This window comes from Geotrypetes seraphini, chromosome 1, assembly GCF_902459505.1.
Source record: "Geotrypetes seraphini chromosome 1, aGeoSer1.1, whole genome shotgun sequence".
Classification (NCBI taxonomy): domain Eukaryota; kingdom Metazoa; phylum Chordata; class Amphibia; order Gymnophiona; family Dermophiidae; genus Geotrypetes; species Geotrypetes seraphini.
Window position 1 is genome coordinate 225,642,121 of NC_047084.1, and position 13,349 is coordinate 225,655,469.

At 43.0% G+C, this 13,349-nt stretch overlaps 1 protein-coding gene across 7 annotated transcripts in view; it reads left to right on the plus strand.

Moving 5' to 3' along the window:
- Positions 1–13,349, plus strand: part of RFC1 (replication factor C subunit 1) — a 363,193-nt gene that overhangs the window by 218,697 nt on the left and 131,147 nt on the right. For all 7 annotated transcript variants that reach the window (XM_033947362.1, XM_033947360.1, XM_033947358.1 and 4 more), the window contains one exon: positions 3,917–4,024. In XM_033947362.1, coding sequence (XP_033803253.1) covers positions 3,917–4,024 — 108 coding nt within the window. The remainder of the gene's footprint in view (positions 1–3,916; positions 4,025–13,349) is intronic.

Here is a 13,349-nt window from a genome sequence, read left to right on the forward strand (position 1 = left end):
ATTTTGACTGTGGAATTATTGTATTATGTTATTTTTATGTTGGAAGTTTCTTTGAGTTTTTTAAAGATAAGTCCAAATAAATGGAAACATACATTAATTATATTATATAAACTGGAGAGGGGAAGAGCTTGAAAGATAGATTTGAGATGGAGACAGAAAAATGGAAGAAAACTGAATATGAAAAAAGATGTAGTGCAAGAGGTGAAGAAGGAGAGGAAAGAAACAGCAAATGTATAAGGATGTTTTGGAAATAGAGTTAAGAGCAAAGAGGGAGCAAGATGATCAGTAAAATAAAATTGCCAGATAACAAAGGTAGGTAAAATGTTTTTATTTTCAATTTAGTGATTGAAATAGTCAATTTTGAAAATTTACATCTGTTTTTATAATTTGAACTGTTTAGGAAGAAATGCATTTCTTTCTATTTCTTTTGTGGTGTACTGTGTGCAGAGTCTGGCATATTAGGGTTTTGTTTCTGAACAATATTACTTTTAATTTGTGGGTTTGTATTTGAAAAGGGTTTTTCTGTTTTCTGCATGTGTGACTGAAGCCAGGTGTTCTAGTGAAGTCCAAAAACGTTGGTTGGTGTTGCGGCCCCAGCTCTCCTTCAGCTTTTTTGGACTTCAAACAGCCCCCAACTAAAAAATTAGTGATTATTTATGGAATTACTTATGACACTCACATACCCAAATTTCTAATCTTTGTTTATATTTGAGACAACCTTTTTTCCTCCTTCTTTTGGGGGAAAAAGGCTACCTCTGTTTATATTTGAGTATATACGGTACATTGGTTTCTGAATGAGCAGCAGTGTATTTTCAGTTGTTGATGTTTGGTGTTTAAATCTTTGCAGGGGCCCGATTATTTGAAATATATTTTGAAAAACTGCGTTCCTAATGATACTCTTTCAGGCAGCTCAAGCAAATCACCTTTTTGTATTACCTATCAATCAAGGAGGTACATTTGCAGTTTGTACACTAGCTGCATCAGCATGGTAGAATAGATTGCCCCTGGAACAGAGAACAGATAACTTGAATTTCTGGAGAAGGCATAGCTTTGAGTCAAGCTTTTGATTAACTCTGGAAGATAAACAGTTTAAATTTAGGATAAGTTTGAGAGGAGTTTACTGCTTCTGGATTGGAAAAGGAATAGTTAAAACTAATTTATATTAGATAGGAGTTGACTGTGGAATTATTGTATTATGTTATTTTTATGTTGGAAGTTCCTTTGAGTTTTTTAAAGATAAATAAATGGAAACATACATTAATTATATTATATAAACTGGAAACTTCACCAGTTAAAGCTCTGTCTAACTGTGGGCCTATTTAGGTTGGTAGTGCAGCTATCAGGCGTTCCTAGTTTGAATTATTGTAATGCTCTGTATGTGGGCTAGGCCAGACACCCACTACACCAGTTACTTTAACCCAGAATGTGACTGCTTGATTCATCTTCTTGGTACCACTCTGGGCTTCAGTGCATCCACTACTGGATTTGTTGCCCTGGCTACCTAATCTGTACAAACACAACCATAATTCAAGATACTGTGAATGACATTTAGAACTATTAAAAGATGATGCCTCTAGATATCTGGCCCAGAAATTAGTGTTCTATGCTCTGAAACTTAATCTGCGCTATAGTCAAGAGAGGCTTATTGGAAATCTCATCATTGCATATTTTGTGGTGCAGTCATTCTCAATAGTGACACCCATGCTGTGGAACAAAATGCTTCCTGGACCATTATGGATCCTTTTGTAAAACACCAAATACTTGTTTTTATCCATAATGTCAGAATAGTAGATATACTTGGCTAGATATGTCGAGATAGGGGAATTGTTTGTAACCAGGAAAGGTTAAAGGTTTTATTAAGGAGGGTGAAAAAGGGAAAGTTTTGTATGATGATTTTATTTGTGAATTGTTTAGATTGTTTTTATTAAGATGTAGGTGGTATATAAAATTTTGTTTACACTTCTTTTTTTACTTCTACAAGGGAGCTTGCAGAGTAAGGTAGGATCTTATTAACAAATGTTTGCAGAAGAACATAGAGAGCTGCAGGAAATACAAACTTAATTCAGAAACTCCTTTCATGTCAAAAGGGGTTAGTCTGTAAACCAGTGATGCCTAAACCTGTCCTGGGGAACTTTAGCCACTTAGATTTGGAGGTGTGCATGGGGATGGTGACAATGGGAAAACTGGGATTCTGCAGAGATGGGGACAAAAACATTTTTATTACTGCGGGGGCAGGACGGGCTGGATGGAAAAGGAACAGTAACGGGTAGGTGTGAGAACTAAATTATGTCCCTGTGCACACCTTAACCTCATGGCCTTAGAACCTGCCTACCCGCCTGGTTTGGTATCACCTCAAATCCCCCCACTCGACCCAATGTGACTGCTCTTTGCCACCTGCCTGCCCCTAATTTTAAAGTCAGTATTCTTCAGTATTCTTCCCTGCAGGCCAGCGGCATTTGTATAGAAAGGCTGCCTGCAGCGGGCCTTACCCTCTGACCTGACCTGGCCCGGCCCATTTTTTCTGACGCAACTTCCTGTTTCAGAAGGGGCGGGCTGGGTCAGAGGGAAAGGCTCAGTGCAGGCTGCAGGCAACCTTTTATATGGCTGGAGCTGGCCTGCAGGACCAAAGACTGACTTTAAAGGTAGGTGGTGGGCAAGTGGGAGAGCAGCCATATTGAATCCAGGAAAGAAGGAAGGTGATGTCAGACCATATGGACCTGCAGGAGGGGAAAGAGGGCAGCTGCATGGGGTCCAGGAGGGGAGAAGAGGTGATGCCAGATCATGTGGGTGGGATGGAGGGAATTAAAAGAGACGGGGCAGGGCCAAGAGGGGAGAAAGGGAGGAAATAGGGATGTCCCTGAGGGAGGAGAGAGAGTTGGACCTGAGTCTGGGAGGGAGAGAGAGAGTTGGACCTGGAGGTGGAGAGAGGAGGGATGTGGAAAGAGAGAGTTGGTCCTGAGGCTTGGAGCAGGGAAGGAGAGAGTTGGACCTGGGGGGTAGAGGGAGGGATGAAGATGGACCTGGGGGTGGGGAAAAAAGAAGACATAAGACTTGTTAAATGCAGGATGAGGATGGGAAATGAAACTATGGGGATGGTGTGGGGGGTGTCAGGACAGCCGCGCGCCAGACACCAGCGCACCGACAATCGAGCGCTGACAATTCGGCACAAGACACAAACGCGCCATGGGAAAACTTAGTTTTAAAGAGCTCCGATGGGGGGTGTGGGGGAACCCCACCACTTTACTGCATACTGTTCGCTCTGCCTTTGGGGGGTATGTGGGGAGTGTAACCCCCCACATTATAGAGTAAACGGAACTTTTCCCGAAAAAAATCAGAGAAAGTTCCATTTTCTCTATAATGGAGGGTTCTAACCCCTCAAACCCTCCCCCTAGCAGCAGCATGAACACTGTGCAGTAAAGTGTGTGTGTGTGTGTGGGGGGGGGGGTTCCCCACTCACACCCCACCTCGGAGCTCTTTAAACCTAAGTTTTCCTGCAGCGCTCTGGTGTCTTGCACTGAATTGTCAGCACTCGATTGTTGGCGCGCTGGTGTCTCACGTGCCACTGACTATGAATCGGTGCGGGGACAATACCGATAATGATGGGGATGGGGTGGGGACAGAAAAGAACTGACCAGGGACGGGTGTGGATTGTGGCCAGAATATGTCCATGCACACACTTCTAGTTAGGATTTCAAGGTAGCACAATGAATATTCATAAGATTGATTGCATACACCATCACCTTCTTAGTATTCAAATCATATTCATTATGAATATCCTGAAAACCTGACTGGCTTGGGTTCCCCCAGAGCAGGTTTGGGAATCACTGCTGTAAACAGTGAATCCCACTGTGGATCTTACATTTTTTTTCTTACTTTTACATAATATACACAAATTTAATGTTTTTCCTCCCCAAAGTCTACAAGTCCTGAGGACAGTGAGAAGAAACGTGTTAATTTCCAAGCGTACAGGAATTTCCTGAATCGAGAGGGACCTAAAGCACTAGGCTCCAAGGAGATTCCCCAGGTAAATCTTTACACACCTATGTGGAAATTGCTCTTCTAAGTATTCAAGGTACATCTGGGCAGATGAGTCAGTCCTCCTGTATACTACGATTGATGTTTACATTATGTGCTGTTCTTCACCTTGAACAGTTTTCTGTGGGAAAGGAGACAGTAAATAAGAATAGATAGATATACATATATAAATCTTTAGATATTGATCTGTATTTTCCACTATTTTAATCTAGAACTTTCATGTTTACATATATAGGAAATATGTTGATAAGTTGACTCTGGTCAGGATGAACAAAATCATTATCATGTATAATCTGTTGGGTGATCTGTGAAAATGATGGCCTTGATGCTGTTCCACCTAGAGTGAAGGGATAGCAGTGAATTAATGGAAAACAAACAGAAGGAATAACAAAATCTTTAATGTGCGAATACAAACCAGAATTTCTTTACCTGAATCTTATTAAATTAACCTATGTATCTATTGTTCTTGGTACATAAACACACCCACATAAATAAACTTGCATCAGAGCAAGTGTAAATGTGTTTCTCTGAGGACAAGCAGGACTGTTCATCCTCACTCATGGATTATGTCATCAGCAGAGCCCACCAACCTTTTCTGGAAGTGTTTGGGCCATCTCATCACACTTGTGCACTCATTTCTTCCAGGCACTCTCCTCAGTCTAATCTTTTCCACAGAGCTCATAGGACCTGTTTTTCTCATTGCAATCATATTAGCATCTCACGTATTTTCACAAAAATCTGTAAGTCTAGTCGCTGTTGCATGGTCCTTTGCATCTGCATGGTAGTTCATTAGTTAAGTTTCTCATCTGATTTAAAGTCTTATTTTTGGCCTTGAGCCTATGGCTGGAGTTTTGTCACCAGCCATAGGTTGCTTGATTTTACTGTGGCCATTTTTCCAGAATATATGTCCCCCCCGCCCAAAGTGGCTTCAAGAAGTGTTCAAAGTGCAACAGAGCCATATCCATTACAGATACCCATTTGTGGTGCCTGCAATGCCTAGGATATGACCATGATTCTACTCTTTATGTTCTCGGTTTACAAATGTTAAAGAGAGAGATTTGTTAGAGAGAAAATCATTTTGGCGATAAAACCAGTCTGTTAAAATTGGCCTTGGAAACATCGGATACTGGGAATGCATTGACATTGAGTGTCTCAGTCACCATCGATATCCAGCTTTGTTAGAGCCCATTAGGAGCAGTCATCTGATTCTTACCTGAAGAAGAAGAAGGATTCAATGCTGTCATCATCGGTACTAAGGGAGTGCAATGCAGGACATCAGGCAGACATCACACATTACTGAAGTCTGGCACCAAGATCACCAGTGTTCTCGAAGCATCCTTGATGTAAGGACTGCTCATTCTCCATGCTAACAGAGAGGGTGTATAAGCCTCGATGGTTGCAAGATCCCAGTTCTGATACTCCTTAAATAACTCAGGAGGATACTGTCACTCTTACTTCAAGGAGCAGCTCATGCTGAAGTTCAAGGAGTAGATGGAGTGCTTCTTTATTCAGTGCTATGCTGCAGCTTCAACAGCATCAATATCAGGATCGGGGTGATTCAACCAATACGTGAGACCCATGCCCTGCCTGAGATATATATCTTGACATTTGTCCTTGTGTGGGTTGGAGTTGAGATTGGCTGCATTAGTATCTATTTCCAGTGCATCAGGGAGGAAGCTTCATTGAGGCACCAGGAGTCATTGGTGTTTCAGTGCTGTTGGAAGCCTGATCATTCTGTCAGTAATGTAAGACAGAACAAAACACAAAAGACCCCCCTCTCATCAATACTGGGCAAGTTTCTCAAATAATATCATCATATAACATTTAAAGGCTTTTAAATATTTAAATGTGCTCATAAGCTCTTCAGCAAGGTGCCACACCAGTGGTACAACGTTGCTGGAAAAGTGCTTGAATTTTAATCATAATACATTGCACGGAGCAAGGATTCTTGCTTCTACTGGAATGGCAAATGTTATGGCTCTACTAAAGCTGTTTAATAGTAGACCACTTATCTGAAAAGGTCAGTTCATGGCTCCAACACAGTCTGTGTTTCGTTAAGCTACACCAGGAAGCCGAAAGGATAAGCTTTTTATATTGATTTTATTTGCAGTATGCAGTACTTGAGTCCTTTGGTCTACACACTTGATGTTGAAAAAAGACAGGCAGACACTTGGACTTCACCAGATGACTAAAAGCCTATCAGAGCACTCCTGGGATTCTGTGGGCTTCTTGGAGAAGAGGTCCACTGGTTTCCCAACAGATTTCTCCCCATCACATGAGAGATACAAATCACCACCAGAAAAGCTTTCTTATTTTTATTTAGGAGATGGTTTGGGACATTCCATTTCAGGTAGAGAAAGAGGAAGGACCTAAGAGTAGAAACATGGCTATCATCCAATACTTTGATTCCCATCCCTTTCCCTGGAAGCTGTGATAGTGCCCGTTCACAGAATACTAAAGGATGTGCATTGTGCAGATGAGACTGTCCGAAACCTCCTCTCTGTATCTTCTCTTAACAAGAAGGTTGACTCTACATAAAGAATCGAGAAGACTCCAGGATTTGAGAAGCTCCTTCCTCACCATTCCATACTGACTGAATCTGTTGTCAAAAGAGCCAGGAGTTCTACAACTTTTTACATGGTGCTCCTTGTGAGGGAATTTCAGAATTGAAATCGTTTAGGAAGAGATTGTTTCAGAATGCTGTGCTCTTGTCCTGCATAGCATCCTATGAGCTCTTTGTGGGCATATACTTGCAGAATATAGTTCAGTGTTATGGAGTTTGTAGACATTTCCTAAAGATAATGCCAAGGAATTTTTCTCAGAGGGAAGAAACATGGAAAATACATATTCTAAACAACTTAGGATACAGTATTTTCAAAATAGCCTGAAGGCAAGTTGTGTAGGAAAAGCTTGCTAAACTGCTATGCTATGGAGAGAGAATATCTTTAGAGGGCAGCATAGTGACACACTTAGAATCTTTTCCAGGCTCACTTCTAACCCGGCCTCTTTTGGAGGTATTGGAGCATTAGGCAGTGGAGATCCTATTACTATTATAGGTGTAGGAATCTTCCACTAGGGAATAACATGGGGACAAATTTTTCCCGACATGCATAATTTTCCTGTCCCGGCGAGTTCTTTTCCTGTCCCTGCCCCATTCCTACAAGCTCCATCCTCATCTGCACAAGCCTAAAACACTTTAAAATCATAAGTGTTCGAGGCTTGTGCGGATAAAGCAGAGCTTACAGGAATGGGACAGGGACAGTGGCAAAACTCATGGGGACGGAACTGGGAAATTGAGTTCCTGCGGGGACGGGAACAAATTTGTCCCCGTGTCATTCTCTATCTTCCACCCTCCCATTCCTCTTACATTTTAGCTAAACCAGGGATGGAGTTTTGATTGCCTGCAGGAAAACATAGCATCAGTTTTTTGTATCCGTTCTGGATGACCTACCTATAGAATGGAAACTAAGGGCTCAATATTCAGCTGGCACTGATCAGTGTTTTGCTGACCACCATCGGTGTTGTGCCTTGAAATTAAATGCTGGGCCATGTCCTGGCTCCAGTGAGGGTGCACCATGGCCTGGTACAGCGGCATGATAACCTTCTCTGATCTGTTCATGATCCCCTTCTTGATTATTTCTAGCATTCTGTTTGCCCTTTTCGCCGCCGCAGCACATTGTGCAGATGGCTTAATGGACTTGTCGATCAGAACTTCCAAGTCCCTTTCCTGGGAGGTCTCTCCAAGTACTGCCCTGGACATCCTGTATTCGTGCATGAGATTTTTGTTCCCGACATGCATCACTTTGCACTTATCTACGTTGAACCTCATTTGCCATGTTGATGCCCATTTCTCGAGCTTGATTATGTCATGTTGCAGATCTTCGCAATCCCCCTGTGTCTTCATATCGTCCGCAAATTTAATCATCTCACTCGTCGTACCAATGTCCTTATTGTTTATAAAGATGTTGAAGAGCTCTGGTCCAAGCACCGAGCCCAGTCTGAGAATTGTCCATTTACCCCCACTCTCTGTTTCCTATGCTCCAGCCAGTTTTTAATCCACGTGAGTATTTTACCCTCAATTCCATGGCTTGCAATTTTCCGAAGTAGTCGTTCATGTGGAACTTTGTTGAATGCCTTCTGAAAATCCAGATATACAAAGTCGACTGAGTTGCCCTTGTCTATCCACCTGTTTACTCCCTCGAAGAAACATAGAAACATAGAAGATGAAGGCAGAAAAGGGCTACAGCCCATCAAGTCTGCCCACTCTGCTTACCCACCCCCTGTCTATGCCCTAATGACCCAATTTCCTTATCTTGACCCTCGTAGGGATCCCACATGGGTATCCCATTTATTCTTAAAGTCTGGCACGCTGTCTGCCTCGATCACCTGCACTGGAAGCTTGTTCCAATGATCAACCACTCTCTCTGTGAAGAAATTCTTTCTGGTGTTGCCATGAAATTTTCCGCCCCTGAGTTTGAGCGGGTGCCCTCTTGTGGCCGAGGGTCCCTTGAGAAAGAAAATATCATCTTCCACTTCGACACGTCCCGTGAGGTACTTAAATGTTTCGATCATGTCTCCCCTCTCCCTATGTTCCTCAAGAGTGTAGAGCTGCAATTTGTTCAGTCTCTCTTCGTACGAGAGACCCTTGAGCCCCGAGATCATCCTGGTGGCCGTCCGTTGAACCGATTCAATTCTGCGCACATCTTTACTGTAATGTGGCCTCCAGAATTGCACACAGTACTCCAGATGAGGTCTCACCATGGCCCTGTACAATGGCATTATGACTTCAGGCTTTCGGCTGACGAAACTTCTATTGATACAACCCAATATCTGCCTTGCCTTAGATGAAGCCTTCTCCACTTGATTGGCAGTTTTCATGTCTGCACTGATGATTACTCCTAAATCTCGTTCTGCTGAAGTCCTAGTTAAAGTTTCTCCGTTCAAGAAGTACGTCCTGCATGGATTTCCGCTTCCGAAGTGCATGACCTTACATTTCTTAGCATTGAAGCCTAGCTGCCAGGTTGAGGACCAACTTTCCAATGTAAGCAGGTCCTGCGCCATATAATTCTGTAAACTGCATTCACTTACTATATTACATAGTTTGGAGTCATCGGCGAATAGTGTTATTTTACCTTGAAGCCCTTGAGTCAGATCCCCTATGAATATGTTGAAAAGGAGTGGACCCAGGACTGAGCCCTGCGGCACTCCACTGGTCACCTCCGATGTTTTAGAGAGGGTACCATTAACCACCACCCTCTGAAGTCTGCCACTCAGCCAATCATTGACCCATTTAGTTAGTGTCTCTCCTAACCCCATCGATTCCATCTTGCTTAGCAGCCTGCGGTGTGGGACACTGTCAAAAGCTTTCCTGAAGTCCAGGTACACGACGTCCAAAGACTCTCCCAAGTCCAACTTTCTTGTTACCCAGTCAAAGAAACTGATGAGATTGGATTGGCAGGACCTACCCTTGGTGAATCCATGCTGACTGGGATCCCGAAGATTCCCTTCATTCAAGATCATGTCCAATTTGCTTTTAATTAGTGTTTCCATGAGTTTGCACACTATTGATGTGAGACTCACCGGTCTATAATTCACAGCCTCTGCCCTGCAACCCTTTTTATGCAGAGGAACGACATTAGCTAATTTTCAGTCCAGGGGAACTTTCCCCTTACTTAGGGAGAGATTGAATAGCTCAGCCAACGGTTTCGCCAGGACATCGCTCAATTCGTCAGCAAGTTCGTCAGGCAAGATCTGCCTTTACTGAAACTGTACTGGCTGGTCCTCATCAGATCATGTCCATCAAAGTGATCAATGATGCGATCCTTTATCAGTGCCTCTACCATCTTTCCCGGTACCGAGGTCAGACTCACTGGTCTGTAGTTTCCCGGATCTCCCCTCAAACCTTTCTTGAAGATTGATGTAACATTTGCCACCTTCCAGTCTTCTGGAATCTTTCCCGATTTGATCAACAAATTGGCTTATTAGCTGAAGCAGTTCAGCTATAGTCCCTTTCAATTCCTTGATGACCCTCGGATGGATGCCATCCGGTCCCAGGGATTTATTGCTCTTAAGCCTATCAGTCTGCTTCCATACCTCTTCTTGACTGATCGTCAACCCTGTAAGTTTCCCATCTTCGTTTCCAGCATATAGCCTGATGGGTTCCGGTATGCTGTGTATATCCTCTTCGGTAAATATAGATGCAAAAAAAAAAAATGTGTTCAGTTTGTCGGCGATTTCTTTGTCCTCCTTTAGCACTCCCTTTAATCCATGGTCATCCAACGGCCTCACCGCTTCCTTCGCGGGTCGTTTCCCCTTAATATATTGAAAGAACAGCTTGAAGTTTTTCCTCTCTTTGGCTATTTTTTCTTCATAGTCTCTTTTGGCTCCTTTTATCGCCTTATGGCACCTGCGTTGATGTTGTTTGTGCTTATTCCAGTTTTCTTCCGTTTTTGACCTTTTCCATATTTTAAACGAAGTTTTCTTGTCTCTGATCACTTCCTTTACCTCTACAGTGAGCCACGCTGGTTCTTTGTTCTTTTTCCTCTCGGATCCTTTGTTGATAGAAACATAGAAACATAGAAGATGACGGCAGATAAGGGCCATAGCCCATCAGGTCTGCCCGCTCTACTGACCCACCCCCAAGTCTACTATCCTATGGATCCCACTCCTGGTGACAGGTTCCCTTGGCTTAACCCTCTAAGGGATCCCACATGGGCATCCCATTTGCTCTTAAATTCTTGCACGCTGTTTGCCTCGATCACCTGCACCGGGAGCTCGTTCCAAGGATCAACCACTCTCTCGGTGAAGAAATATTTCCTGGTGTCGCCATGAAATTTCCCGCCCCTGAGTTTGAGCGTATGCCCTCTTGTGGCTGAGGGTCCTTTGAGAAAGAGAATCTCTTCTTCCATCTCGATACGGCCGGTAATATACTTAAACGTCTCAATCATGTCTCCTCTCTCTCTACGTTCCTCGAGTGAGAACAGCTGCAAATTTTTCAGCCTTTCCTTATACGATAGATCCTTGAGCCCCGAGACCATCCTGGTGGCCATCCGTTGCACCGATTCTACTCTCAGCACATCTTTTCGGTAGTGTGGCCTCCAGAATTGCACACAGTATTCCAAATGAGGTCTCACCATGGTTCTGTATAATGGCATTATGACTTCAGGCTTCCGGCTGACGAAACTCCTGCGGATGCAACCTAACAACTGTCTTGCCTTAGATGAAGCCTTCCCACATGATCAGCAGTTTTTATGTCTGCGCTGATGATCACTCCCAAGTCTCGTTCTGTTGAAGTTCTAGCTAAGGTCTCACCATTCAAGGTGTAAGTTCTGCACGGATTTCTGCTGCCGAGGTGCATGATCTTGCATTTCTTAGTGTTGAAGCCCAGCTGCCAGGTCGAGGACCAAAGCTCCAACAAATATAGGTCCTGTGTCATACTATCGGGTGAATTGCCGTCTCTCACTATATTGCATAGTTTGGCGTCGTCAGCGAATAACGTTATCTTACCTTGAAGCCCCTGAGTTAGGTCCCCTATGAATATGTTGAAAAGGAGCGGGCCCAAGACTGAGCCCTGTGGTACTCCACTGGTCACCTCCGATGTTTTAGAGAGGGTACCATTAACTACCACCCTCTGAAGTCTGCCACTCATTGACCCATGTATGTAATGTAATGTAATGTAATGTAATTTATTTCTTATATACCGCTACATCCGTTAGGTTCTAAGCGGTTTGAAGAAAATATACATTAAGATTATAAATGAGAAGTAAGAAGGTACTTAAAAAATTCCCTTACTGTCCCGAAGGCTCACAATCTAACTAAAGTACCTGGAAATTAATAAAGAAGAGAAAATAAAGATGTTTGAAAAAAGAAAAATTCTATGTGAATTTATAGGATGGAAATTAAACTGACAGTGAAGAACTGTATGAAAAATACATATAGAATTCAGTTAGAGAGGGTAGGTTATAATCTATTTATGGTATTTGTTTAATTGGAAGGTGTTAAGGTGGGTAATTTGGGGGAAGGTTATCTGAAGGTCAAAGAGGAGGGGTTAAGATATTTGGATGAATTTTTTGAAAAGCAGGGTTTTGATTTCTTTTCTGAATGTTTTGAGGTTGTCTGATATTGTCATAAGATTGGAGATGGAATGGTTGATTTTTGCTGCTTGTGTTGCCAGAAGGTTGTCAAACATTTTCTTGCGATGTGTGCCTTTGAGTGGAGGGAAGGCGAAAGGGTTCGAGGTTCTTCTGTGTCTTGAGGTGGAGATTTGGTTTAAGCGGTTGTTTAGATAGGAGGGGGAAGAGCCGTGTAATGCTTTGAATATCAGGCAGTAGAATTTGAATTGGATTCGTGCTTGTATGGGTAGCCAGTGAGAGTCTAAGAAGGCAGTTGTTATGTGATCATATTTTTTGAGTGAGTAGATCAATCTGAGGGCGGTGTTTTGTATGGTCTGGAGTTGTTTTATCATAGTGGCTGGACAAGGAAGATATAGGGAGTTGCAATAATCCAGCAGACCTAAGACTAGGGATTGGACGATTAGTCTAAATTGTGCTTGGTCAAAGAATTTTCTGATTTTACGGAGATTTCTCATGGTTAGAAAAGCTTTCTGGGTTGTTTTGTTGATCTGGGGCTGCATTGTGCAATTGTGTATGTGGTGTATATATAGATTTTGCGCCTCAGTGACTGTGTCCTTAAAAAGGGACCAAGCTTGCTCTAGCGTTTCTTAATCTTCTTCCCCACCATGAGTCTCATCCCTTTGTAATTCCCTTTTCGGAAGTTCAGTGCCGTGGCTGTCGTTTTGGACCAATGTTTCTCACCTGCATCTAGGTCGAAGCAGATTATATTGTCATCGCTGCTTCCTAGCGTCTCTTCTACTTCTACACCTTGTGCCGGTCCTCGCAGTCCATTTAGAATTAAAGTCTAGAATTGCATTTTTTCTTGTATTTTCCTTGACGAGTTGTTCCAGGAAGCAATTGCCTACAGTATCCAGGAACTTGGTCTCCTTAGCACAGCTGGAGGTGCCTAGGTTCCAGTCTATCCCTGGATAGTTGAAGTCACCCATGATAACTGCGTTGCCTCCCTTGCAGTTGCGTTTAATCTCGTCAGTTATTTCCCCATCAATTTCTTCAGACTGCCCTGGGGGTCGGTAGTAGATGCCAATCTTCATTTCCAGTCCATTTGTTCTCAGAATAATTTTGATCCATAGAGACTTTGACTTATCCGTCAGTTGTGGTGTGTTCTCTCCAGTAGATTCAATTTCGTCTTTGACGTATATGGCAATGTCCCCACCTTTTTTGAGCCACTCTGTCTCTGCGGTA